Here is a 25,263-nt window from a genome sequence, read left to right on the forward strand (position 1 = left end):
TTTATGTCAACACGTGGAAAGTAATCATGAATATGCATGCGATATACAAACTTTTATTTTGCACCCTTCTTTGGTCGATAGGGTTCATTTTTGTGGGAAGGGTGCAAAATCTTACATTGCACCCTTTTTTGAACCCCTTTTCCTTCAATAGTGTTCATTTTTATGTAAAGGGTGCAAACTCTTATTTTGAACCTTTTTTTGCACCATTTTTTCTTAGAGTGTAGGCGGTTCTTGACATACAGTATTATAAAAGCTCATAGTCACACGCAACGCTCTCACAATATATGCGAAATCAACAGAATAGCAAAACAAACACTCCGTAAAGCCAATAATGTAATACAAAGTTTCGGTATGGGGTCATGAATATGGTTCAAATTATTGGAAGCATATGCGATCCTACACTATTCAGTGATCGTTGTCGCGGTTAAAATCGAGTCTAAAGTGATGAAATTGTAAATAATAAACTCTTTATGTTGTATAAGCTTCCTCTCAAGCTCAAGATATTAATTTAGCTATAAAACAATGTTTCTTGCCTAAAATCGACCAACTGGCTATTCCCGTTTGGAAATTATATATCATAACTGCATATTCTGAGATTTTCATGATCGCAGCTACCGTTGTATGGCCGTAGGCGCTAGCACCGGTCAATTTTGATCTTCATTTTTTCTCGAAAGCAAAAGTGTTTTAGGGGCTTACTTTTCTAGTGCTTATAATACATCCACAGGGGCATAAAACAATGTTTCTTGACTAAAATCGACCGACTGGCTATTCCCGTTTGGAAATTATATATCATAACTGCATATTCTGAGATTTTCATGATCGCAGCTACATTGTATGGCCGTAGGCGCTCTTTGAATTTGATCAAAATTTACCGGGAGCACCGGTCAATTTTGATCTTCAATTTTTCTCGAAAGCAAAAGTGTTTTAGGGGCTTACTTTTCTAGTGCTTATTATACATCCACAGGGGCATCCAAATATATCAAAATTATAAAGAATCACTTTACAGCCTATTTTTACTACTAAATATCTTACCAAACTGGGCGCCTCGGTTAAGTTCTTGTATGTCAGCTTTTGGGGAGGAAGATCTGACAATCCAAAAACTGCATCTTTCTCCTTGCAAACAATAATAATAATACAATATTAAAAAAAGACCCCTAGCTCTTGCTGGTATAGTAGTGTGTCTGTCTGGGGCGTGGTTGTAGAACTTCTTTATTATGCAGCATGCCACAGGTCCACCTGGGAATGTAAATGTCCTTTGAACTTTTGAACCTGTCCGATAACGAAAACCTACTAACTTCACACTTATACATACAGCTCTTTGGGGGTCCTGGCGATAGCCTATATCTGTATAACATAATTGGGATTTAAACTATCTCCCAAAATCTTTGTTTTAATTGGTTATCGTTTTAACAATTAAAATTAAAACAAATACTTTTCTCAAATATGAGATTGTATGTAATTTGAATATATTTTACCAAAGCGAATTACCCAAAACAATTATGAAGGTGATTTGTTGTCTTGTTCATTAACAAAGTTTTGTTTGTTTCTTATTTCTGCGTTTTCAAAATAATACATAATCATATACTTTAAAAATAATTATTTCTTCATGATACATGATTACAAAGTTTTCAGTGCATTAAATAAGATGCATACACATTACTAACACAAATATTTTTCAATGAAGAGGAGACCGCGGCGCCATCATAAATCGATGGCGGTTTCGGGAGAATTAGTACAGAATCTGGCCGGTTCCTTGTATCATATTGCTTGTCTATCAAGCGATTTTGACATTGATGTGAAATTAATCGCATTCCTTCATTCACTGATGATGAACAACCCTTGTGGCAGGACTCGAAATATTTCAACGGAGGGGGGTGGGGGGGGGGGGGGGGGGGGGGGGGGGGGTAATTATGATTTTAAAGTATTACCCCTCAAAACGCGAAATAATGTTAGCAAGGTGGGGGACACGTACCTTGCATACGATATGACCCGGCATAGCAACAGCGGCTATGTAATCATAATGTTTATGCCTGTAAAAAGGAAGGGATTTGCTTGATATGCATGCGTTTATAATGCTGATTTATTTTTCTTCTTCACATTGCACCCTCGCAATTCCCCCACCTCTTCATCCTTATAGACCGTCCAGGCCCGTGGCGAAGCTATAGATACCTAACAAAGAGGGCGGGGCAGAACTTGAGTCAAGTTTGGGAGGGTATGACGTAATAGTTCATCAGAAGGAGAGCTTCTACAATTAGAGACTGGTTGATTGATTGATTTTATTCGACAAGCTTCCAACGTATAACAATATACAATAATAACAGATAAAAAATAAGTCAGCTTGAACAGGATAACCCACGAAAGCTCGAGAGCTTATTTCCAGTGGGGTCCCTTACAGACATGTATAAAATTAATAAGTTAAAATAGTAATATTTACAGACAGATAAGAAAAATAAAAGAATTACGTATTAAAGATAATAATAATAATAAAAACATTAAACTGATGATAGAAATGATAATAAGTACAAGAAGAAAAAGAAGAAGTAGAAGAAGAAAAAAGAGGAGGAGGAAGAAGAGGCAGATAATGATGAATTTGTAGAATTTTTATAACGTACGAAAACATAAGTATATACAAAATGAAAAAGTATGAACCGGCAGGAGAATACAAATTTTAATCATATAACATGTCATTCACTTCTCTTCTCTGACTGTAAAGTATTAGGTATTCCTTTAATTTCCTCTTAAAATGAGCATAGTTTTCTATTTCTTTTACACCATTGGGAAGGGAATTCCAATTTTTTATGGCATTGTAATAAAACGATTTTCCAATACTACCTACACTAACCGGCCTAACACTTAAACTAGGACCCGCCTTATAAAAAGTTGCGATTGATCCAAATCAAAGATGGGGCCCAGTAGATGTGAAACATGCATGGTATGCAGAGTGGCTACCTTTAATTAATAGCTACTCATAACGTCTGTGGCTATGTTTTAGCAACATGTCTCAACTACTAATTAATGGTTACCGGGAGGGGGGGGGGGGGTGTATCCCGACAGTGGTAGTCAATTAGTCATGTTGCAAACCCTGATTGACAAAGTATGGGAGGAGGGGGGGGGGGGGGTGTTGGTGAACATGCAAGGTGGCCCGGGCGATGATCGAGACGTGAGGGCCAATGAAATTAGCCCGGAGTATTGGTTCAATATTATATTGAAAGAGTTGACATCAAATAGAGAGAGAGAGTAAAGAGAGAAAGGGGAGGGACTGGGGGAGGGGGGGGGGGGAGGAAGGGATGGATTCGATAGATGAAAAGTTTGTCCAAAAATTGCCATCCCCACAACCCTTTCCCTCGAGTCACGCCCCCCCCCCCCCCCCAAAAAAAAAAAAAAAAAAAAAAAAAAAAAATCTACTTCTTGTTACACTTCGAGTGTTAGTTTGAATATTTTCTTTTCTTTTCCCTCAAACCAACAAATAAATGAAAGAAAACACTGTGTCCCAATTCTTTACTTCGAGGAACATAATACGTTGTTACCGGGTATATTATTTTGATTGACTTTGAAATAAGCCAGATGTGACCTGCGCTGCGCTCATGTTCGCTACCCAGAATAAACCGTATATGACGCTGCGCGAGCTGAACGATCGAAGTTATGACGTGGCTAACGCATCGGTTCCATGTCAGCTCGCCTAATGTCAGCCCGCCCCTTTACAAAGTCGCCCTCAATTGGTCATGTCGCCTCCCGATTTTGTTTGCCGACTTTGGGATTCTTGGTCAGCTCGCCCCCAGTATTTTGGTCAGCTCGCCCCCTAATTTGTTGTTTTAATTTGATGTCTTTTACAAGTTCAAAGTCAAGCCATTTTTAGTTCCTGGCATCTCAGTTCTATGATATTACTAAATATTGAAAATTTTCCTCGAGTTTTCCATTGTAACGCATATTTTCGAGGATATTTGCATCTAAGCTTCCACCAGCTTACGTACTAACACATCGATCACTCTCTCAATATTATTGTCTCCTCTCTGTCAGTGCTGTGCTGCGGAGCGGGGAGACCCTCTTCATGGCTTTCTGGCTAGCGCACTGTCTTGTTACTCTCACTCAGTGGCGTACCTGGGGTACTCCGTCAGGGGGGGCAAGCGACCGAAACAAACAAAAAAGGCGATGCTAATTTTCACTTCTGGCGAGCGAGCGAGCGAGCAAAAAAAAAATCTTTAAGTAACGTTTGGTATATAAACTGGTATTGTTGCAAGTTGGGGGTGGGAACATTCACTTGTTAGCGACGTTAATTTCATTTTTTTTGCAAACTAGTGTAGCGAGCAAGAAAAAAATCACTTCTTTTTTAATAATTGCCACTTAAACTTGGTTCAATATTGTCCCATGCAGGGCGCGGGAACAATATTGTGTTTAGGGTGATTTTATACCCATTTTAGCTAGCGAGCGAAAATACATCTTTCTCTCAATGAATTGCTATATAAAATTTGTTTCATTGTTGCAGGTAGGGGGCGGGCACAGTCGTGTTTAAGGCAATGTCAATCCCATTTTGGCGGGCAGGCAACCCCCTACATTTCTCTTTTTAATGATATTGTAGCAGGTTAGTGGTGGGCACATAATTCCACGAGCTAGCGAGCGTAGCGAGCGAAGAAAAAATCACTTTTCTTTGATAGGGAAAATATGGTACATAAAACTTGGGTTCATTGTTCCATGTCAGGGACGTGATTATTAAAAGCGGTGTTAATTCTATTTTGGCGAGCGAGCGTAGCGAGCGAGCAAAAAAAAAAATCACTTCTCTTTATAGGGAAAATATGGTATATAAACTTGGTTTAATTGTTCCATGTCAGGGACGTGATTATTAAAAGCGGTGTTATTTCTATTTAGGCGAGCGAGCGTAGCGAGCGAGCAAAATTTTTGTAATGATAATTGGTTCATAAATTTCAGATTTTTTTGTTGCAGGGCAGGGCTTACACAATCATGTCTAAGGTGATGTTAATTCCGTTTTGGCGAGCACGAGCACACCAAAACTTCTTTGAATAACGTTTCGTACATAATTATTTACTGGTTGTTGCAGGTTGGGGCGGGCACGTTAGCGGTGTCAATTCCATTTTGGCGAGCGAGCATAGCGAGCAAGCAAAAAAAAAAAATTCTCTTTTAATAGAAATTAATAAATAAACTTGTTTTTATTGGTGCAGGTCAGGATGGACGCAATCGCGTTTAACGCGATTCAATTCCTTTTTGGCGAGAGGGCGAAAAAACTCTTCCATTTTTAATGATATTGTTGCAGGTCAAGGGTGGGCACAATTGTTTCCAAAGCAATGTCTATTCATTTTATTCGCGAGCGAGTGTAGCGAGCGAGAAAAATGAATTAGTCTCTTTTAGTAACATTTGGTACATATATTGTGTGTTATTGTTGCCATGGTTGCAGGTCGGGGCCCGTCGGGGCAGGCACAATTGTATTCTAGGCAATACTAATCCTTTTCTTTTTTCAGGGGGACGAGGAAGTGAAAACATTTAATACAAAATAGGCTAGCAAGCAGTTCGCGCCAGCGAAGAGTTTCAAATTTGTTATATCACTTATATTTTCCTATTTTCATTTGTTTCAATTTTTCAGGGCCGTATGCGGAATATTTTTCTGATGGGGGAAGGGGGAAAGATGCGTTAAAAGTTTTCGAAGAATCTCAAAAGCAAAAGGAGTGAAGGGAGTTCGAGCGACCGAACTGGTCATGAGGGTACTTTTGCATTTTCAAAAGTAGAATTGAAGGATTTGGTATAGGCCTACACTACATTTTCAGGAAAAAAAACTGTACGATTTCAAAATATCTGGGGTCAACTGCCCCCCCCCCCCTGGTGCTTACGGCCATGTTCTTTATTTTTCCCCCCATTTTTATTCCTTTTCTCTTCTTCTTCCTTTTTTCTTTCCTTTTTTTCCTTTTTTCTCTTTCTTTCCTTTTTTCTTTCCTTTTCCTTTTTTCTTTTTCTTTCCTTTCCCTTTCTTTTCTTTTCTTTCCCCTTTTTCTTTTTTCCCCTGGAGCCCCTCAGGGGGGGGGGCACTCTGCCCCCCTGCCCCCCCCCATAGGTACGCCAGTGCTCTCACTCTTTGTCCCCCCCCCCTCTCTCTCTCTCTCTTTCTCTCTCTCTCTCTCTCCTCTCTCTCTCCCTCTATATCTCCCTATCTCTCTCCCACCCCCTCTCTCTCCCTATTCTCACTCTCCTTCTTTCTCTCTCTCTCTCTCTCTCACTTTCTCTGGTATAAGTTCTTAAATGAAAGGGTGACATGTGAATGCATTTTTTAATAATGTTACTATAGGGTTAGAATATAGAATTTTACTTTTTTTCAAACTAAATCAGTTTTAATTGTATAAAATCCTGTTTGACTTTTTAACAATTCCCAAGATGATGCACACTATATCGAATATTACAATGGCAAACTTTTACCCATGTTTTTTATGCGAAACTTATCTTATTTTTATGCAATATCATATTCTACATGTATACCTTTTAGTAAATTGGCCCAAATACAAAATGTTCTGCATTTTGCCTACAATGTATAATTTGTTTAAATCATTGTAGCATCTATTCGATTTTATAATTCCTGGATTTGGTTTCTGTTGATGTCTTTGTTTCTGTTATTGAAGAAAACACCATAACCATAGTAATCATACCCATCTGGCTATGCATTTTCCAACTAAAACATATTCTTTTGAATATCAAAAGTGTATCACTATTCATATATTGTATAAGTTCAGTATATAATTTAATTGCAAATATGGTAATACAATTCAGATTTCTGTATATGTACACTCTAAAAACTGAAATGTTAAATGTAAATTTAAAAGGGCCGAGGAGTGACCACTCTTTTAAAATGTCAGATTGTTTCTTTTAACCTGCTAGATTCGACCTTTATAGTGTTGGATCCAGCATGCATGTTCAAAGTGTTAATCTACCATTTTGAAAGAGTGGTCACTCCTCGGCCCTTTTAAATGGTGATTTAACATTTCAGTTTTCAGAGTGTACCAAGCAATTTGCCAAGGTCGTTGAAGCACAATTATGTACAAAAGAATTGCAATTTTACTACCATTATGCTACCATGCATAATTTTTATGTGTAATTTTACTTTGTCACTGATGTATACTTTGTAAAAGAAACTGATTCGGCTCTCGGGCCGCGAATGTTTTTTAATGAAATAAACCATTTTAAATAAATAAATAAATAAATCGTTCTGGCTGGCTTAGTGACGGAACTTTAAATCCACAGGCTATAGAGATAAGGATTTAATAGATTGGCTTTCTTAGCTTTTCTCAAGTATAATTTGTACACGCAAGCAAATTAGAGCATTTTCAGATCCCTTTTTAATCCCATATAGTTTGTGTTCACTAATTACAAGACCCATACTAGAACGTGTCGTCATGAGATAGTTGTAAAAGTTTAAAAATAGAAATAGAATAGAATGTCTCTACATTGAATTAAAAGTGAGCTATAATTGATATGACTTATATAAGTTTATTATGAAGCAAATAGATCGAAATAAAAGCTTTCGGCGGTAAACCCAAATGAACGAAACGTTATCTAATTTTACTCTCAATTCATTATATATATATATATATATAAGTGCGTGATTTTGTTTAATGAATATTGTAAGGGACGACCATGCGTGACCAACATGAACATCTGCTCATCTTTTCAAGTATTCCAAAGCACTAGTAGGTTCCAACCTTAACCTGTATAATAATTTGTGTTTATTTTGTGTATAGATGTCACTTTTCTTTTAATATGTGCACAAATAAAAAGCAATTATTCTTCCAAATACATACCTTATCACTATGTCGCGGCGTTTTTGTCATTCATTATTATAAAGCGCGCGGAGGATAACGCTGAAATAATAATAATAACAAAGAAACATTTTTGATAATTCAAACAATGATGAAGAGTCGGTACAACGAATCGTCTTTTTTGTTCTTTCTCTAATAATTTAATGAAACGTCAAAGCTTCCGCGCTTCATGCGGAAGGGGGGGGGGACTTAATTCAGACAAGGATTAAGAGTTGAAAACCATTCTCTAATAATTTAATGAAACGTCAGCGCGGTGAGGGAAAACTGAATTCAGACAAGGATTAAGAGAAAAATATCATAATAATAAATACAGTACAGACTACGCCAACCCACTCTCCCCCTCTCTCCCTCTCTCTGTCTATGTCCATCTTCATCTTCCATAATGTTGTCTATTCCGCCATTTGCTTGTATCCCGGCATCATCCCTTCCTTGAGATTAATTATTATAACATATTCCTGATAGTATACGTCGGACATCATACTTTAGCGAAAAGATATAATCACACCAAAAGAGAAAAAACTAAAGAACAAAATCAGAGCCGGAAGGGAGTGATTGGAGGAGGAGAGACAAATATCATAACAATGAATACAGTATACAGGCTACGTCCAACTTTCTATCCCTCCCCCCTCTCACATGTTATACCTTATATCTAGTTTAGGGAACGAAATAGAGAACGAGGGGCTGATAATATCGAAATGAGAAGAATATTACTGTAAATTTCTGTTAATTCAAACTGATAAATAAAAATAAAAAATTATTATGCTATATTGACGGTATATACGTCGGATATTATACTTAAGCCAAACGATATAAACAAACAAAAAAGAGAAAAACTAAAGAAAAAATATGAGCTGGGGGGGGGGGGGGGGAGTCGGTGAGACAATTATCATAATAATAAATACAGTACAGACTACGTCCAACTTTCTATCTCCCGCCACCCCCTCTCTCCCTCTCTCTCTCCCTCTCTCTCCCTCTCTCTCTCTCTATGTCCATCTTCATCTTCCATAATGTTGTCTATTCCGCCATTTGCTTGTATCCCGGCATCATCCCTTCCTTGAGATTAATTATTATAACATATTCCTGATGGTATACGTCGGACATTATACTTTAGCGAAAAGATATAATCACACCAAAAGAGACAAACTAAAGAACAAAATCAGAGCCGGAAGGGAGTGATTGGAGGAGGAGAGACAAATATCATAACAATGAATACAGTATGGTCTATACAGGCTACCCCCCTCTCACATATACCTTTTATTTAGTTTAGGGAATGAAACAGAGAACCAGTGGCTGATAATGTCGAAATGAGAAGAATATTACTGTACAATTATAAAAAGTAAAACCTTTGAATGTAAATCTCTGTTGCATCAAAATAAAATGAAACGTTTATCACATTATACTTTAGCACAAAATAGTTATCTAGAAGAAGGTGGACATCATTATATTAAATGACCTGCTTCTGACCGCTGCGCTAGCGTACTGCCTTTGTACGTAGGGGGCGACTGTACAGGGGGCGACTGTGTATAGGAGGCGACTCGACCACACAATTTGGGGGCGACTACGTTAGGAGGCGACTGCGTATAGGAGGCGACTGCGTATAGGAGGCGACCGGCTTGGGGGCGACCTGACCAGACACCAACGCATCGTACACCGTGTCTACTCGTTACAAATATACATAACGTTTGTCATGTACAAAATGGCGGCTCATCTACGTGTCAAGCAGGCAACATGTGTTGCTATTTTACTCTGTTTTCAGGTCACATTTGTCTTTGGACTTGGACGACGTGACGGTGGTATCATAAAGGATGCAGGTAAATTTGGTAACAATGATTTTGACAAGGTGAGAGATGATCGTGGTGCACTTGGTGGGCGGTTCGATGGAGTTGCTCGGGAACGGACCGGCAGGGATGCTGCCGGGCCTGCTATCGACCCCGACGGCCGCGGCCTGCTGCCAGCAGCAGGTAACTATAGGCCTAACAAATTTCAGCAGCAGCAGCCACGAATCCAAGGTCAAGACAGGCAGATGCAGGTGGGACTCAATCAAGGCTTGAACAACCAACAACAGATGCAAGTGAATGATGGGTTGCAACGAGCAGGAAATATGAATGCTTTTCAACCCAGAGTTGGTGCTGCTGTTGCACAGCCGCAGCAGCAGTTTGACAGGTTTGCCCAACAAGGACAAGGTCAAGCGCTTCCGCCACAAGGTCAAGCGCAACAGCCACTAGCTCAAGCACAGCAGCCACAAGCTCAAGTTCCAGATAAAGGATATAGAAAACCGATCAAATCTAAAGCAGTTCCCTTGAAGCCTGTAAGGATAGCCGACCATCCAGCTTGCATCGCGGATGTTCAACATATTTGCCCCAGGAAAGGAAATAATTTTGCCGTTCTCGACTGTTTACAAATGGTGAGTACCAAAATAGGTATTTTTTAAGTAGCCTTAAGGTCAAGGTGAATGATTTTTAAAAATCTTGTCAAGTTTAAGATTTTAAGATTTTTTTTGGAAAAAAAGAAAAGAATCTGAAGTGAAGCATTCTTTTCTAAGTAAAACTAAAGTTGTAGATCTAGATCTAGACTAGATCTAGTGCTGATTCGAAAAAAAAATTGAAGTGTGCGAAAATGATTTGCATACGTCATGTACATGTATTGTAAGTGCTTGATGACAACTCTTCTTCTTCCATTTGAGTACATACCTCTTTACTAGGGAGGCCAATGCCCGGGCGTAAGGCTTCTACGCCTACGATTTGTGCGCTCGTCGTCCAAGTCAGAAAATTACCAGAAGAAAAAAAAAGGGGAAAAAAAAGAAAACAAATATCTATGGAATAAAATGTATAACAAATACACAATTACACATACCTATAATCACGGATCTGTAATGGTCTTTCACCATTTGTTGACGATCTTGCAAATTTTGATGTATTTTGATCCAATAATTGCGCTAGCAGACGAAAATAACGGACGGACAAGAGAAACTAGACGGGTCCTAGAGGGCGATGAGGTTAGCTCACTAAAATCCTTCTCAATGACTGAAGGTAGCGCCTAAAAATATGGAATCAATTTAATATCAAAGAACTTTTGATAGAGATTAACATATCAGTTGTGCACAAATGTCACTTTTAACAACTAGAAAATATAACGAAAAACGATCATATCTTTTTAATTGCAGATTTTTACAAACTGCACAATCAAAGGTAGATAGAGTACGATGTTTTTGTCAATCTTGCGTTGGTTTGAGCCCCATAGAGCCATCTCAAATTGGGGAGCAAAACTGTGAACAGAGACGTCATTGTTCCAGCCCAAAATAGAAGTCTTGCGACATCATAATATGAATATGTATGAGGTCCGGTCTCATCGCGCGCAAAACAAATTTGACGTAGTCTCACACATAGTACCTTATTCTCAGCACTAGGTCAGTGTCGTGCAGTAATGTATGAGAAGTGTAAAAAAAGACATTTCAGTAAAAAAAAAAAGTCTACGTGAGCAGTCTATACTCCAATTGAGAAGTGTAATGAATGCCATGATTTGAACGTGTGTGTTTTAGTGTATGATATCATCATATGGTTTAATAGTGAGAGAGAGAGAGAGAGAGAGAGGGAGAGAAATATCTCCGTCAGTACACGTCTATCAATGCGTGCAGTCCTATTGACTATGTTTGATTCCGTATTGTGTTCGCTGCAACAGTTGGATTTATCGATCGTATTGTGATCGCTGCAACTGTTGGATTTTGCAGTGTCAGATTGATCTTTACTCATGAGGAAATAATTGGAATACATATCAAAACTAAGGTAGGCCTATTTATTTATTTCAATAATTTTCTTAATTTACAATGAGTGGTTTTCGAGCTTTCTCTCATTATGTTTTGACCCTCCATGCCGTGGCATGGCTAGCATGGCTCGATTGCGGCTTGCATGCAATTACCGTACCTGGACGGCCTGCAGTACTGTGTCGGTGTGTGCGACTAATTCAAGGCTAGCCGGTGATGATGAATGTACTTTCGCGCGAAGTTTTGAACTTGTTGTCCGGGCAATGACCATGATGACACGCCCATTCCCTGGGGCCTGTCTAATTCTCGACGTAATTTTTGGGACCATGAAATTGATTGTTTCAAGGCTCTTACGTACGGCCAGGCGTAGAAGGAAGCTCATAGGAACTAGCTGGATATCTCCTATTTTATGGAACTTCTGGAGTCGGCAGATGGGTGAGTTTTCTTAGTGAAAGTAAATGCTTTCTTTTAATCTTTGTTTTATTTTAAACAAATTCGTAATTAAAAAGTTAGATTTGGGCATTGGCCTCCCTATCTTTACAGAGTATTATCGTACTATATTACTGGGGTGTGTGCAGGTGGACCACTACACCGGGGTCTCCCCCTACTCTAATACGAATAGTGCAGTGGGTTCTTAACGTGCAAAGGTAGTGACTCTTCTCTACACAGGGCCTCCATTTAACATCCTATCCGAGGGATGGAGTGTTTTCCACCTAACATACATGTAGCCTGCGTCTATGAACAAGGGGAGGGGCACGTTAACACACAATTAGTGCTGTAGCCGAACCGCCGAACCGAACGGGAGTTCGCCGAACATGGCACTTCCGAACCGAACCGAACCGAACCGAATGCAAAGGCCTGGTTCGGATGTTCGGCAGAAAAATATAAAAGTTTTTTGCAAGCTAATAAACTTGTCATTTTGTACCTAATTTTCATGTCATGATTGCTCATTTTATATTTACTTTTTTCCCATTTTCCGCCTTTGTGATTTATGCCTATCCAGTGGTGGGCGCGACTTCACTGGCGCCATTTAAATCCCAAATCCTGACCACGCTACGTCGAGATCTCAAGCCATAAACAAGAATACATGTGCGTGATCAAAACAAATTCAGCCAAAACCCATTTAACAAAAAAATTAATATTTTAATGGTAATGATATCGGACAAATTTTACAATATAAATAATGAAATAAATATATATTATAGTATAGTATTTATTTATTTAGGAAAAATAGGGATTTTATATTTTTCCTATTGAAAATAAAAACTTATAAAAAACAGTTATTGACGAGCCTGAGTCTCTATATTCCAGATGGCAGCTTTCATGACTCTAACATTAGACAACAACCGTCTCGGAAAATCTTTAAAAAATATCATATATTGACAAATTGAAAACATGATTCTTTTAAAATTGAAAATAAAACACGATTCAAGACGGAAATACGAATGTAAGTAGTATTTTTCTTCACAAATAATTACGTTTAGAGCAGTTTTTTAATGTGAAATTCGTGCTGGTCGGAAGCAGTGTGCAGAAGTCATCCGTGCTGGTCGGGCCCGGCAGGCCGGCAGGCCAGCCCAGTGCCGACCGGCGTGGCTATAACGCTGCTTGCTATTATATTACCGAACCCCGAACCGAACCAAGTTCGGGTGAAAATTGCCGAACTCTGCCGAACCGAACCGAACACGAACATAGCGTCTGACTTACAGCACTACACACAATGCAGGCTTCAGTCATCCGCCTGCGTGGGATTCGAACCCGGGATCTTCGGTTCGACAGGCAGATGCTTTACAGACTGAGCCAACTCGCCTCCTTCTTCTTTTTCTTACGAGTAGTCCATTTAATTCAACATAGAAGGTTCTTGTAAAACTTTCTTTGAGGTAGTTATTAGTGTTTATTTTAAGGTGCAAATAAAAACTATCTTGGATGTAGCTGCCGTAAGTACTCCATGTCTTCACAGTTCTGAGGAAGATGGAGTTTTGGTAAATATTGCAGAGATACATACATGTACGCTACGGGTTGCGGTACATGGGAGCCTGAGGTATCACTGTTTTCTTTTGTGTACACTGACAGCTCTTTTTGGTCTGGTGGTAGATACTAGATTGGTGATCGCAAGGCACTCCAGAGTCTCAGCGACATCCAGCAATAACTTCAGTGTTAATTTCCGTGACCCATTTGAAATATATAGGAGGATAGTAATTTCTCTATATTATTTTAGTTCACATGTCCAAGATGCAATATAAAAAGAATATACATGTAGATCATTAGGATGTCTCACAGTTCTGGGTCTTGTTTCATAAACACCTGCTATCAATACCTTGTTATTGTTATTGAGATACATATCTCATGGTAAACATGTACAGTCTGTGTAACCTTAGAATCATTTCAATTCTATCTAGACTTATGAATAGGATGGCCTCCCAACAGATGTCTTTTATCGACTGCCTGTATTGAATAATGTATTTTCTTTGTAGTCTGTATACATTTGTAGCTCTGCAAACAACAAATGCCTGTATTTTTTTTTCTCTCTCTCTCTCCCATCTCCCCCCTCTCTCTGTCTCTCTGTCTCTCTGTCTCTTTCTCTCCCTCCCTCCCATCTCTCCCCTCTCTCTCTCTCTTTCTCTCTGTCTCTTTCTCTCCCTCCCTCCCATCTCTCCCCTCTCTCTCTCTCTTTCTCTCTGTCTCTTTCTCTCCCTCCCTCCCATCTCTCCCCTCTCTCTCTCTCTTTCTCTCTCTCTTTCTCTCTCTCTCTCTCTCGTTCTCTCGTTCTCTACATATACGGTACATGTTTCTTAAAAGAGATGCTGCCTTGCTTCATAGTTTCACTCAAGAAAACTTTAAACTCCCATTGATGGCAGAAAATCACGGTACATGTACAAAAAATTGTATGTATGTACCTCTTGCGCCAATTTTCAAGTGGGACACAAGTTTCAATGCGTGCAAGATAATTTGCACAGGCATTTAACTGGCCATTCTACAAAACGCAGTGTACCGGTACATGTATGAACATTTACCGAGCATTTGTGTTGAATAATGCATCCCCCTCAAAATGCAATTCCATTTATACCAGAATACATTAAGCTTAGAGATGCAATATAGCTACACATGTACATGCAGTAGGCACTAATGTACTTGGTTTACCACTGTTTGGCAAGGATGGGTGAGGACATATTTGTGTAAAAACACTTTGGTCATCTTCTACTGATTTGGTTAAACCTGACCCAGGGTCTAACTAAGATCATGCATGTTCAACATAAGAAAGACTACGACCTCCGACTAATTTCCTTTTTAAAAACCTGATTTTGTAGAGATTAGAGAAGCTTACACCGAGTGTCAGCCTGTCGGGATAAAATTTTAGCAGAATGTGGGCCTTTTTGGTTATTAGGACTTTTTTGTTGTGAGCCTTCCTTGCTGTGATCTTCTTTATAAATGTATCTTTCAATAGGCGGTGTCAGACACGATTTTCCCGATCCAACTTGAATTATCTAGATAATTCACTTTATGTACATGTACGGTGATAGACAGGCTACAAATTATCTAGATAATTGATGGGCCAGTGCGCACGCACTCCTCATTTTAATAGATAAGCATTGTGACATCACACGTTCAATCAAAAGTAATGCGCAACTAACATGTCTCATTAAATGCACGCTAATATGATTGTGCGCAGGTAACGAGAGCGCGTTAAAAAGCACATACCCTGTATGCCTGCCGATCATTGAGTTAAAAGTTGACCTTACTCTGACCTTTCTTTGGGATTTGTAAAAAAAAAATTTGTTCAACATTGGTGACAAAATCCTGTGAAAATCCTTTCAGGGGGGAATTTTCTTGTTAAGTTATAGGATTTTTCGCCGGATTATTGATAACAGGCAGTCAATTACCGGTATCTAGATAATTGGCCCTGTCTGACACCGCCTATTGTCTGTCTGTTTGATTCTTTGGTTTTTTTTAAATGGAGATTTCGTATGTACTTTTCCAGAACTCTTTTACATCATTCCAAAGCCCCAATGGCTCACACCTCTCCTTTGTATTTTTGTTTTCTTCCCATGGAACACCTGATACAAATGATCCAGGTGCTAATGATCCTGTAGATATCACCTATAGGCCATACATATACTGTCTATCGCTTCATATACAGTGTGAGTCAAAAAAAAGTTCACACCTACATGTAGAAAGTTGCTAATTATTAAAAAAATCATCTATGAACAGTAAATTATTATACATCTATGAAAGAGTGTTTTATCCCGAATCGTTTAGTATCATTTTTGTGCGGTATGTGTTCACGTTTGGATGAACAGGAGGCATTGTTTGCGAGAGTGCAAAAATTGATTTGCGCCAAAGTTGCTGATGTGATGTTTGAATAAAACAATCAGGATTTTGGTATTAATTTGGTCTTTGCAGATCCAAATAATATCCCTAACAAAATTAATCATCCCACACGTATCAAATATGAAATGTCAAATATATCAGAGAACATTTGTGCCCGTGTGTGTGTGCGTGTGTGACTTTGCTTCTGCAAAAAGCATAAAATTATGCAATGCATCTCATTTGATACATTCAAGACATCACATATTAAGCAAATTTGGCGCAAGTCGATTTTTGCATTCTCGCAAACAATGCCTCCTGTTCATCCAAGCGTGAACATATACCACACAAAAATGATACTAAATGATTTGGGATAAAACACTCTTTCATAAGATGTAATATAATTTACTGTTCATAGATGATTCTTAAAATAATTAGCAATTTTCTAGGTGTAAACTTTTTTTTGACTCACATGGTAGTACCATCCCTAACACAATCTTCCCAAGCTGTTACCTCAATCCATCAAGCCCAGATTGGGTTGTCATGAGATGAAGATGTTGATGAGGCAGGTAAAGGGTACATTACACTTGTACCAGCCACAGAAAAGACTCAGTCATCATGATCATGTTTCATCCATCAGAACATCCACATACAGTACATGATGTGTATATCGTAGCTCATGGCCAAGTACATGCATGCCTTAATTGGTTTGACATACGTACTACTTGCTGTATATTTTAGTGTAGCCCCTATTAAATGTTTAAGCGTATGTGAGTGTCCAATGTCCACGTTCGTTTGCATGTTCATGCACATTGTAGTGTAGTGCTGTATACAACAGTCTTACAAGTATGATTCTGATTATTAAATTTGAAAAAAGTACAAAAACCAGACCCATGGTCTTCAGCTTACCCCACAGCCTACAAGTACATTACCTTCAAAGAAAAACCCCCATTGATTCTTATTAGGGTGTGTTCAACTGATTTTTTGAAGCTAGAATCACAAACATGATTCACAAATCAAACCGCCGTTAAAAAACATGGTTACTGCGGGAGAGCATTCAAGCGATTTTTCATCAACACTGATTCTCGCTATTTCAAGCCCAGCCACTGCTCATCACACTGTGCAGTTTGACCCAGGAAGTATACATGTAGGTCAACTTTCGCTGCATGCTTTCTGAATTTGTTTACGGTCAACTGTCGGCCAAACCGGAAGCAGGCCGCGATAATGATGTTATAGAATCATGATTGAGATCTCTGTTCATTCAAGCGATTTTTAGCGACCGTGATTCTGCAGAATCACGATACAAAACGCATCTTTTTCAGTGTACATGTATCTTGTTTGCATTTTTTAATCACATTTATTTTCACGACCAACATAAAAAAAGGCTTGAACGCAACTGTGTTTTAAACTAAACATCTTTGAAAACCGTGTTTCTAGAGTGAAAAAGTGTTGCTTGAACGCATCCTTAGTCCTTACAATTTTTGTTAGCTTCATATTTGTATGATAATCAATAATTGTAGCAATAAACTCTTTTATGAAGTAAAATTCTTTGCTTTGAGTCAGAAAGGCATTTAATATATTTTAACACAGAGTTGCCATTTCTCATTGTAAGTAAATCTAGAGGAGGAGAGCAATGACGCTCTAAAATAATTTGAGTTAATTCTTCTGGCTCTCAACAGATGATACATGGTACAGTATATGGCTTAAGTGAAAATCATGTGATTTTGCCATTTCTCATTGTAAGTAAATCTAGAGGAGGAGAGCAATGACGCTCTAAAATAATTTGAAAAGGTTAACTGAATGTTGATATGATAAAAGGTTGTTGGCCATCTAGGCATACATGTAAGACAGTATGGATGGTTAGCCATGTGGATAAAATGTACACAGCACAAGAGCTCAGAAGGCATAGCATCTCTAACTGTTCATAGCAGAAACCCTTTTTAATTTTATACACCTTTTCAGTTTTTTAGTGAACTGTCATTTTTTAAGCAGAAACATCACTTGTCTACTCTGTATATAGCAAATTGATCTTGCTGTAATATGTTCATTTACATTGATGTACATTACTTCATTGTAAAATGTGTCTGTGTCGAATTGGCAACTCTATGAAGTCTCATGAGAGCTTAAAATGTTCTCTTTACAAGAGGTTGATAATACCCAGTCAAGGTAACAAAATAATTGGAAACAAACAAACATAGAACAAAAAACAAGCAGTGACATTGTAACTGGATTAGGAGATAAAGTTCATATCAAGAGGTCAAGGGGTCAAGTTCGGACAAGGGGGAAGTGATGAAGGATATCCATGACAAGTCAGCTCTAATTCTTATCCTGCCACAGCTACACTTTATTACAACATGTACATACCTGTATGTGTGTACTGTATACTTGAAACATGGCACCTGTGAACTAGTGAATATTCATTTGTTTGGGTTCAGTAATACGCCAAAATTCCTATGCCAAACAGCCATTTTATTAGATTTGAATTCCAAAAAGCTTTGTGGTCTTGCTACATGGAATAATTTCCCTCTTTGGCCTGTTTGAAATCAAAAGAAATCTCTTAAGAAAAAAAAGTTGCTTCTTTGAAGTTTGAGGGCTTTCAAAGATACACTGCATTTCAATAAATCTTGGGGCAATATTCGCAGCCCTGATCAAGAATCATGCCTGCATAAGTGAAGTGTTCATTGAAATGATAATGAGCAAAATATTGTTTTTGTTTTTGTTACTGCTTGTACCCATCATCAGGCAAGGCGCCTTATTCCATCAAAGAACCTACAGGTCCTTAGATCACAATGGATGGAGAAGAAAAAAATCGGGGATTCAGACATTCAGTATTCCTCTCCAGGGTATGCACGGGGAGAGCGTCAAAATAGTCTGCTGTGTGGCCTGACGCGTAGCGAAGATATTATCGCATTTCATGTTGTCTTTGCTGCTACGGTGTGTGTCGTTGCTAGAGGCCTCGATCTCCAGATCTGTGTATTCCCTGCTGGGGAGATATTATTCAGCTGTGTCCAAATGATACATATATTGCATTTGCCCCCCTCGTTCATCGGTCGTGGGCTAAATGAAATATTGCAAAGTGAAGAAGTGAAACAACATATTGCCACTTCCTCCATATGGGCCTACTACAGACATGTGGATAGGATGGTAAATTGGTAATGCTGTATACAACGAGGATATGATAGATACAGTGTACAATGTACATGTAGGTCAAGTTTGTAGACAGGGAAAACAATATTTAAAACATGTTGGGGGCTATTTTTCAAGCTTGCTTGCATGAAAATAACACTCTTTAATTTGTTTTGCATTTAACTCTATGCAAATTTTTGGGGGGCTCTTTTACGACTTTCGGTGGCTCTTTTTGGCATTTCGGGGGCAAATTTGCCCTGAGCCTCCATGTATTTTTTACCTTCAAGTAGAACCGGCCCTGTTTCATAATACTTGTTATCATTAAGAAGATATGATTGGTTATGAATAGATTTGTCATAGATTTTTGTTATTGATAAAAAAATGAAAAGAAAGTTTTAATGAAATGGCCCAGTTTACTGAGTGATTTCTAGTTCATTCTTCCATGTACCCCTTTTTATCAACTATCAAATACACAAATTATGCAAAGCAGCATCAATATGAATGGAATCCCCTTTGCGTGCATTATAAGTTTTTGCTGTGTCTGGCAAGCTTTGCGGGTAGCCAAGTGCAAATGTTTTAGACTTATTCATGAAATGGGAATACATGACACAGGGCTGCATAGTAATGCATACAATTTTTTTGGGGGGAAGAGGGTTCAAGTTGAACTCTTTTTTTTTATTAAGAGTCTGTTTGCATGAGCCCTATGTAAAAGTTTAAGAATTTTGGGGGTGCGGACTTAAATTTTAGGAGCCTATGTGCCCCGGGCGCTTCTTACATGTAATGTAAGTGTCGAGCCCTGCCTTAGAAATGTTCCAGTAAATTTCAAATCAATTCAATGTCAATGGTAAACATAATGGCAAGAGGCTATGCAATCGACATACATTGTAGCATGTCACATGTACATGTAGGCTTGCTGGTTGACCTTTATAAGTAAATAATTTCCCAACTTGTTTCATAGTAATGTGCACTGTAGGTTGTGATACAAGTACGTGTATGAAATGTACTGTGTATCATAGTCATTATTGTCATTAATGTCGCACCAATGCGTTGAGCCCTTGCCCATTTGGATGTGCAAACTGAAGAAGCAAGCTGTCGATATAGCTATGCTGCGTTTCCCATGCATTTTAGGGAAAACATATCAACCTTGCAAAAGCCAGAGAAAATTTGTGTTTTAATTTTTCAAAATTACAAATTTCCCGCTGCGTATCCAGTTTCCACTTTCCACTTTAATTCTCCATATTGAACCGGTATCGAAGTGACATTGATATTAAAATGCATACTTTGAACCAAGGCTGCAATGTAGGACAGAAATGCATGGGAAACACATGTTATGCATTTGAAAGATGCAGAAAAGCCCGACATTGAAATGAACAAATTTGGGTCGTGACTGCGATCTTTTAACGATCCATAAATAACAACTGTACATGCAAGCCTACGTTTGTCACATGTGTACATACATGTACATGTATATACAGTTTAAATTGCCAAACAGAGCGGAATCTGAATTGCCTAATAAATGTTGTATGTTACCTGCTTACATTGATGTACTTTACATTTACCGTTAACACATAGTTCAGTAGTTCACTATCTCTATGTTTGTCCCTGCACATGACTAAGGGTGCGTTCAATCGAATTTTCGAAGCTAGAATCACAAACATGAATCACAATTCAAAACGCCGTTACAAAAAGCAAGGTCACTGCGGTTTGCGTTCAAGCGATTTTTCATCAACGCTGATTCTAGCTCATTGCGAGCCAAACCACTGCGCATCACACTGCGCAGTATGGCCCAGGAACTTCGGCGCGCGCTTTCTGGAATTGTTTACGGCCGACTGTCGACTGCTGTTTTGAGCATAGATCGCAATAATAAGACAAAGAATGAGAAGGTGATAGAAGGAAGAAACAAAGAATAACATAAGGAAAGACAGAAAGATAAAGTCGATAGAATGATTAAAACAAAGAATAACATAAGAGAAGGTGAAAGAAGGAAGAATCGAAGAATAACATAAGGAAAGACAGAAAGACAGAAAGAGAGAGTGATAGAATGCTTAAAACAAAGAATAACATAAAAGGTGATAGAAGGAAAAAACAAAGCATAACATAAGAATAGAAGGAAGAAACAAAGAATAACAAAAGAGAAGGTAATAGAAGGAAAAAAACAAAGAATAACATAAAAATAGAAGGAAGAAACAAAGAATAACATAAGGAAAGACAGAAAGAGAATGTGAAAAAAGGAAGGAACAAAGAATGACATAAGGAAGAACAGAAAGAGAAAGTGATAGAATGATTAAAACAAAGAATAACATAAGAGAAGGTGAAAGAAGGAAGAATCAAAGAATAACATAAGGAAAGATATAAAGAGAAAGTAACAGAATGATTAAAACAAAGAATAACATAAGAGAAAGTGATATAATTATAAAAACAAAGAATAACATAAGAGAAGATGATAGAAGGAAGAAACAAAGAATAACATAAAGAAAGACAGAAAGAGAAATTGATAGAATGCTTAAAACAAAGAATTACATAAGAAAAGGTGATAGAAGGAAAAAACAAAGAATAACATAAGTATAGAAGGAAGAAACAAAGAATAACATAAGGAAAGACAGAAAGAGCAAATGATAGAATGATAAAAACAAAGAATAACATAAGAAAAGGTGATAGAAGGAAAAAAAACAAAGAATAACATAAGAATAGAAGGAAGAAACAAAGAATAACATAAGGAAAGACAGAAAGAGAAATTGATAGAATGCCTAAAACAAAGAATTACATAAGAAAAGGTGATAGAAGGAAAAAACAAAGAATAACATAAGTATAGAAGGAAGAAACAAAGAATAACATAAGGAAAGACAGAAAGAGCAAATGATAGAATGATAAAAACAAAGAATAACATAAGAAAAGGTGATAGAAGGAAAAAAACAAAGAATAACATAAGAATAGAAGGAAGAAACAAAGAATAACATAAGGAAAGACAGAAAGAGCAAATGATAGAATGATAAAAACAAAGAATAACATAAGAAAAGGTGATAGAAGGAAAAAAACAAAGAATAACATAAGAATAGAAGGAAGAAACAAAGAATAACATTAGGAAAAACAGAAAGAAAAAATGATAGAAGGAAAAACAAGGAATAACATAACGGAACAGGCCACGATGGTATAGTGAACGCAAATTGCATGCAAAGCGGGCGCGCGGTTTTTCCCAAACCGGAAGAGGCTTCGTCATACAATCATGATTGAGAACTCCGTCCGTTCAATCGAATTTTAGCGACCGTGATTCTTTTGAATCATGATACAAAACGCATCTTTTTCAGCGTTTCATGTTTGTGTTTTCAAACACGTTTATTTTTACGACCGACGAAAAAATCGCTTGAACGCATTGCGTTTTAAACTAAACGTCTTTAGAAACCGTGATTCTAGGGTGAAAAAGTGTCGATTAAACGCACCCTTAGCCACATGTGCAAGGTCCTGTGTACTTAAAGTCCCCGACAAACTGGATAGTATGAGTGCAGTTTGCCACGTACTGTCCATGTAGCTTTAATTGAATCTCCTCAATCGAATCTCCTCATTATGTCCATTGAATGCACATGTATAGAGCTTTTCTTGGTCAATGGTTATGATTTGCATAACTTCCATGAAATATTGAATGTATTCATTCTTCTTTGGTCCCTGGTCCAAAGTCCCCTTTTGCCGCATTGTGTGAACACACAATTACTGTAGTGTACCGGTACACGTAGTTCTACTGGTTACACTAGGGGGAATCTGTGACAATAACAAGCATACATTTTTGTAATCGCATGATCTTATATATATCTACAGTAACAGGTTGGTCCACAAACACAAATTAAAAGGAGTATGAACTGATAAATGTACATGTGTACATGTTTATGGGAAGCACGAAGTCCGTTGTGGCTGGGCTCCAGAGTCCAGGGGGAGGGGGGGGGGGGCGTTTTAGCTACTGAAATCCTTGCTTTTGATTAGTTATCAGCAGATTTGTCACTGTTTTTTTGTGAAACGGGCCCCAGGGCTTCCTGAAGGGCTCTAAGGTTCTGAAGTGCACTCTTGGTGCAATCTGAGCCATATTTTGAATCATTTTCAAATACATTACAGTCATTTTGCTTGAGAATGAAATTATAATGTTGCTGATTTTCAAGCCTGTTGCTGTTATATTTTTGAACCCCTCGTGAACCACCTAGCAGTGAGCAAATTGCAATGTACAAAATTTACCAAAAAAATTACAAAATTGCAATGTACATGACATGTACACGTCCATGATGTAAAGGTTTCAGTTCAAAGTCATTGACATTTAAGAAAGAATGTTGAATATTGTTGTATAAAATGGAGAATATTTTATTTGATATAGTTAGGCTAGTCTTGTGGTATTTGCCTTGGCTACAAGTGGGGCTAAGGGGGGGGGGGTCTTAGGCTCTTAGCCCATCCTGGGCTAAGCTTAGCCCACTTGACTTGAGCCTGCACCAGCTTTACAACTGTATGTACAAATACAATGTAGCATTAGTTGCTACTGGAGGATGCCTTCATACAGTGTACATGTATTTGTATTATTTATTCAACAGTAAAGCCTTCAGGTACATGTAGTTCTCAAGTCTCAACCTGACATCGTGTGCATGAATGACTGACAAGGGAGGTTGGCACAGATCTGCAAATCTATATCAATCTTTCCCCTCCCCTTTGGGGCTCGTGAATGAGACTACAATGTGTTTGTAGGACCCGATCGATCGGTGCTTGTGACAAGTTCATTTGAAAGTCACAACGTCTCACTACTCCAGGATACATGTGCTTTCCTTGCCCAGTGAATGACATTGACACTAATGTACAATCCAAAGCCTCTTCTGTTCCGCATTCTGTTGTAAGTGTTGATGAGGAACTGTTTGACAACTACATGTAGTTGCTAAAATTGTAATTTCCCTGAAAGAACCTGATTAATGCTACGGTCACAAAGGTTCATACGAATCTCTGCTTTTCCATTGTCTTCACGAAATTTCCATTGTCTGAAAATCGTTCCTACAGCGTTTATAGCAGTTCATAATGGCATTTGAGTCCGAGGCTTTACATGTTCAAATTCAGATTTGTGGCTGTGGAAGTACATTATTTCAAAAACTAAAGCTACAGTCCCATATACGTCCCGGACCGTCCCGGACCATCCCGGACCCCATCCGGGGTGATCCGGGATTCGGTCCGTGTTCACACCGTGTTGGCACCGGGGTGGTCCTGGATGGTCCTGGATGGTCCTGGGCGGTCCGGGAGTCGACCCCGGATGTTTTTGACGGTCAAAAACTGCCGGGGTGGTCCGGGACGGTCCGGGACAATAGTTTGATCCGGGGTGATCCGTGTAGCCACCGTGCTGGGTCCGGGGTCATCCGTAGTGGCGCCGGGGCGGTCCGTGTTGATCCGTGGCAGTCCGGGAGTGAGTTATTGACCGCCCAGGACCATCCAGGACCATCCAGGACCATCCAGGACCATCCAGGACCATCCAGGACCACCCCGGTGCCAACACGGTGTCAACACTGACCGAATCCCGGATCACCCCGGATGGGGTCCGGGATGGTCCGGGACGGTCCGGGACGTATATGGGACTGTAGCTTTTAAAGCATCACACTTTTTTTAACAAAACATCCCGGACCATCCCGGATCACCCCAGACCATGGTCCGGGATGGTCCGGAGTGGTCCGTGCTCGTCCGTGCTGGTCCGGCTTTATATGGGACTGGGGCTTAATGGTGAATGAAATTAATGAACCTGTTGTGCTCTTCACGTTCTGATTTTGACAAGAAATTAATCCTTATTGTTGATTGCTATCTTGTAAAGTGACCTATATTAATTCAGATCAGAATGGACATGAGCAAGGAGACAGTGACTGACCTGACCTTAATCTTTAAGCCTTTAAGCTTTTAAGGTACACAAAATATTGAGACAAGTAAACTGAAATGCCTAAAGTTTGTAAGGCACTACACTGTACATGTAATAGTGATCAAGATAAGGCTTTTTTGATGCTTGGAGCAGTATGCTCCTGGAAGTACTGATTTAACACCCGATAGCAACATCCTTGCAGCCCTGAAAAAGTTGAAATGTTCCTTCTTTAGGTCAAAAATATTTCTCTAAAATTTCTCAGACAATTGGATAAGTGGTACATTTTATTCAAATCTTTTGGGTGTCGTAACTGGAGTTTGTATGAGTCAAGGAGAGGGCTTCCTGTTGAAATTGTGTGTTTACACTCACATTTGTGTTTATCTTTATCCTCCAACATGTATGCAGAG

At 38.7% G+C, this 25,263-nt stretch overlaps 1 protein-coding gene across 1 annotated transcript in view; it reads left to right on the forward strand.

Annotated features, from left to right (window-relative positions):
- Positions 1-9,451: 9,451 nt before the first annotated feature.
- The window catches only part of LOC585057 (Golgi apparatus protein 1), a 55,829-nt gene continuing 40,017 nt past the window's right edge, over positions 9,452-25,263 (forward strand). The window contains exon 1 of the mRNA XM_030975472.1: positions 9,452-10,215. Within this exon, the coding sequence (XP_030831332.1) occupies positions 9,499-10,215 (717 nt within the window). The 5' untranslated portion in view covers positions 9,452-9,498. The remainder of the gene's footprint in view (positions 10,216-25,263) is intronic.

Source organism: Strongylocentrotus purpuratus, unplaced genomic scaffold (assembly GCF_000002235.5).
Source record: "Strongylocentrotus purpuratus isolate Spur 01 unplaced genomic scaffold, Spur_5.0 spur5_scaffold_8, whole genome shotgun sequence".
Lineage (NCBI taxonomy): Eukaryota > Metazoa > Echinodermata > Echinoidea > Camarodonta > Strongylocentrotidae > Strongylocentrotus > Strongylocentrotus purpuratus.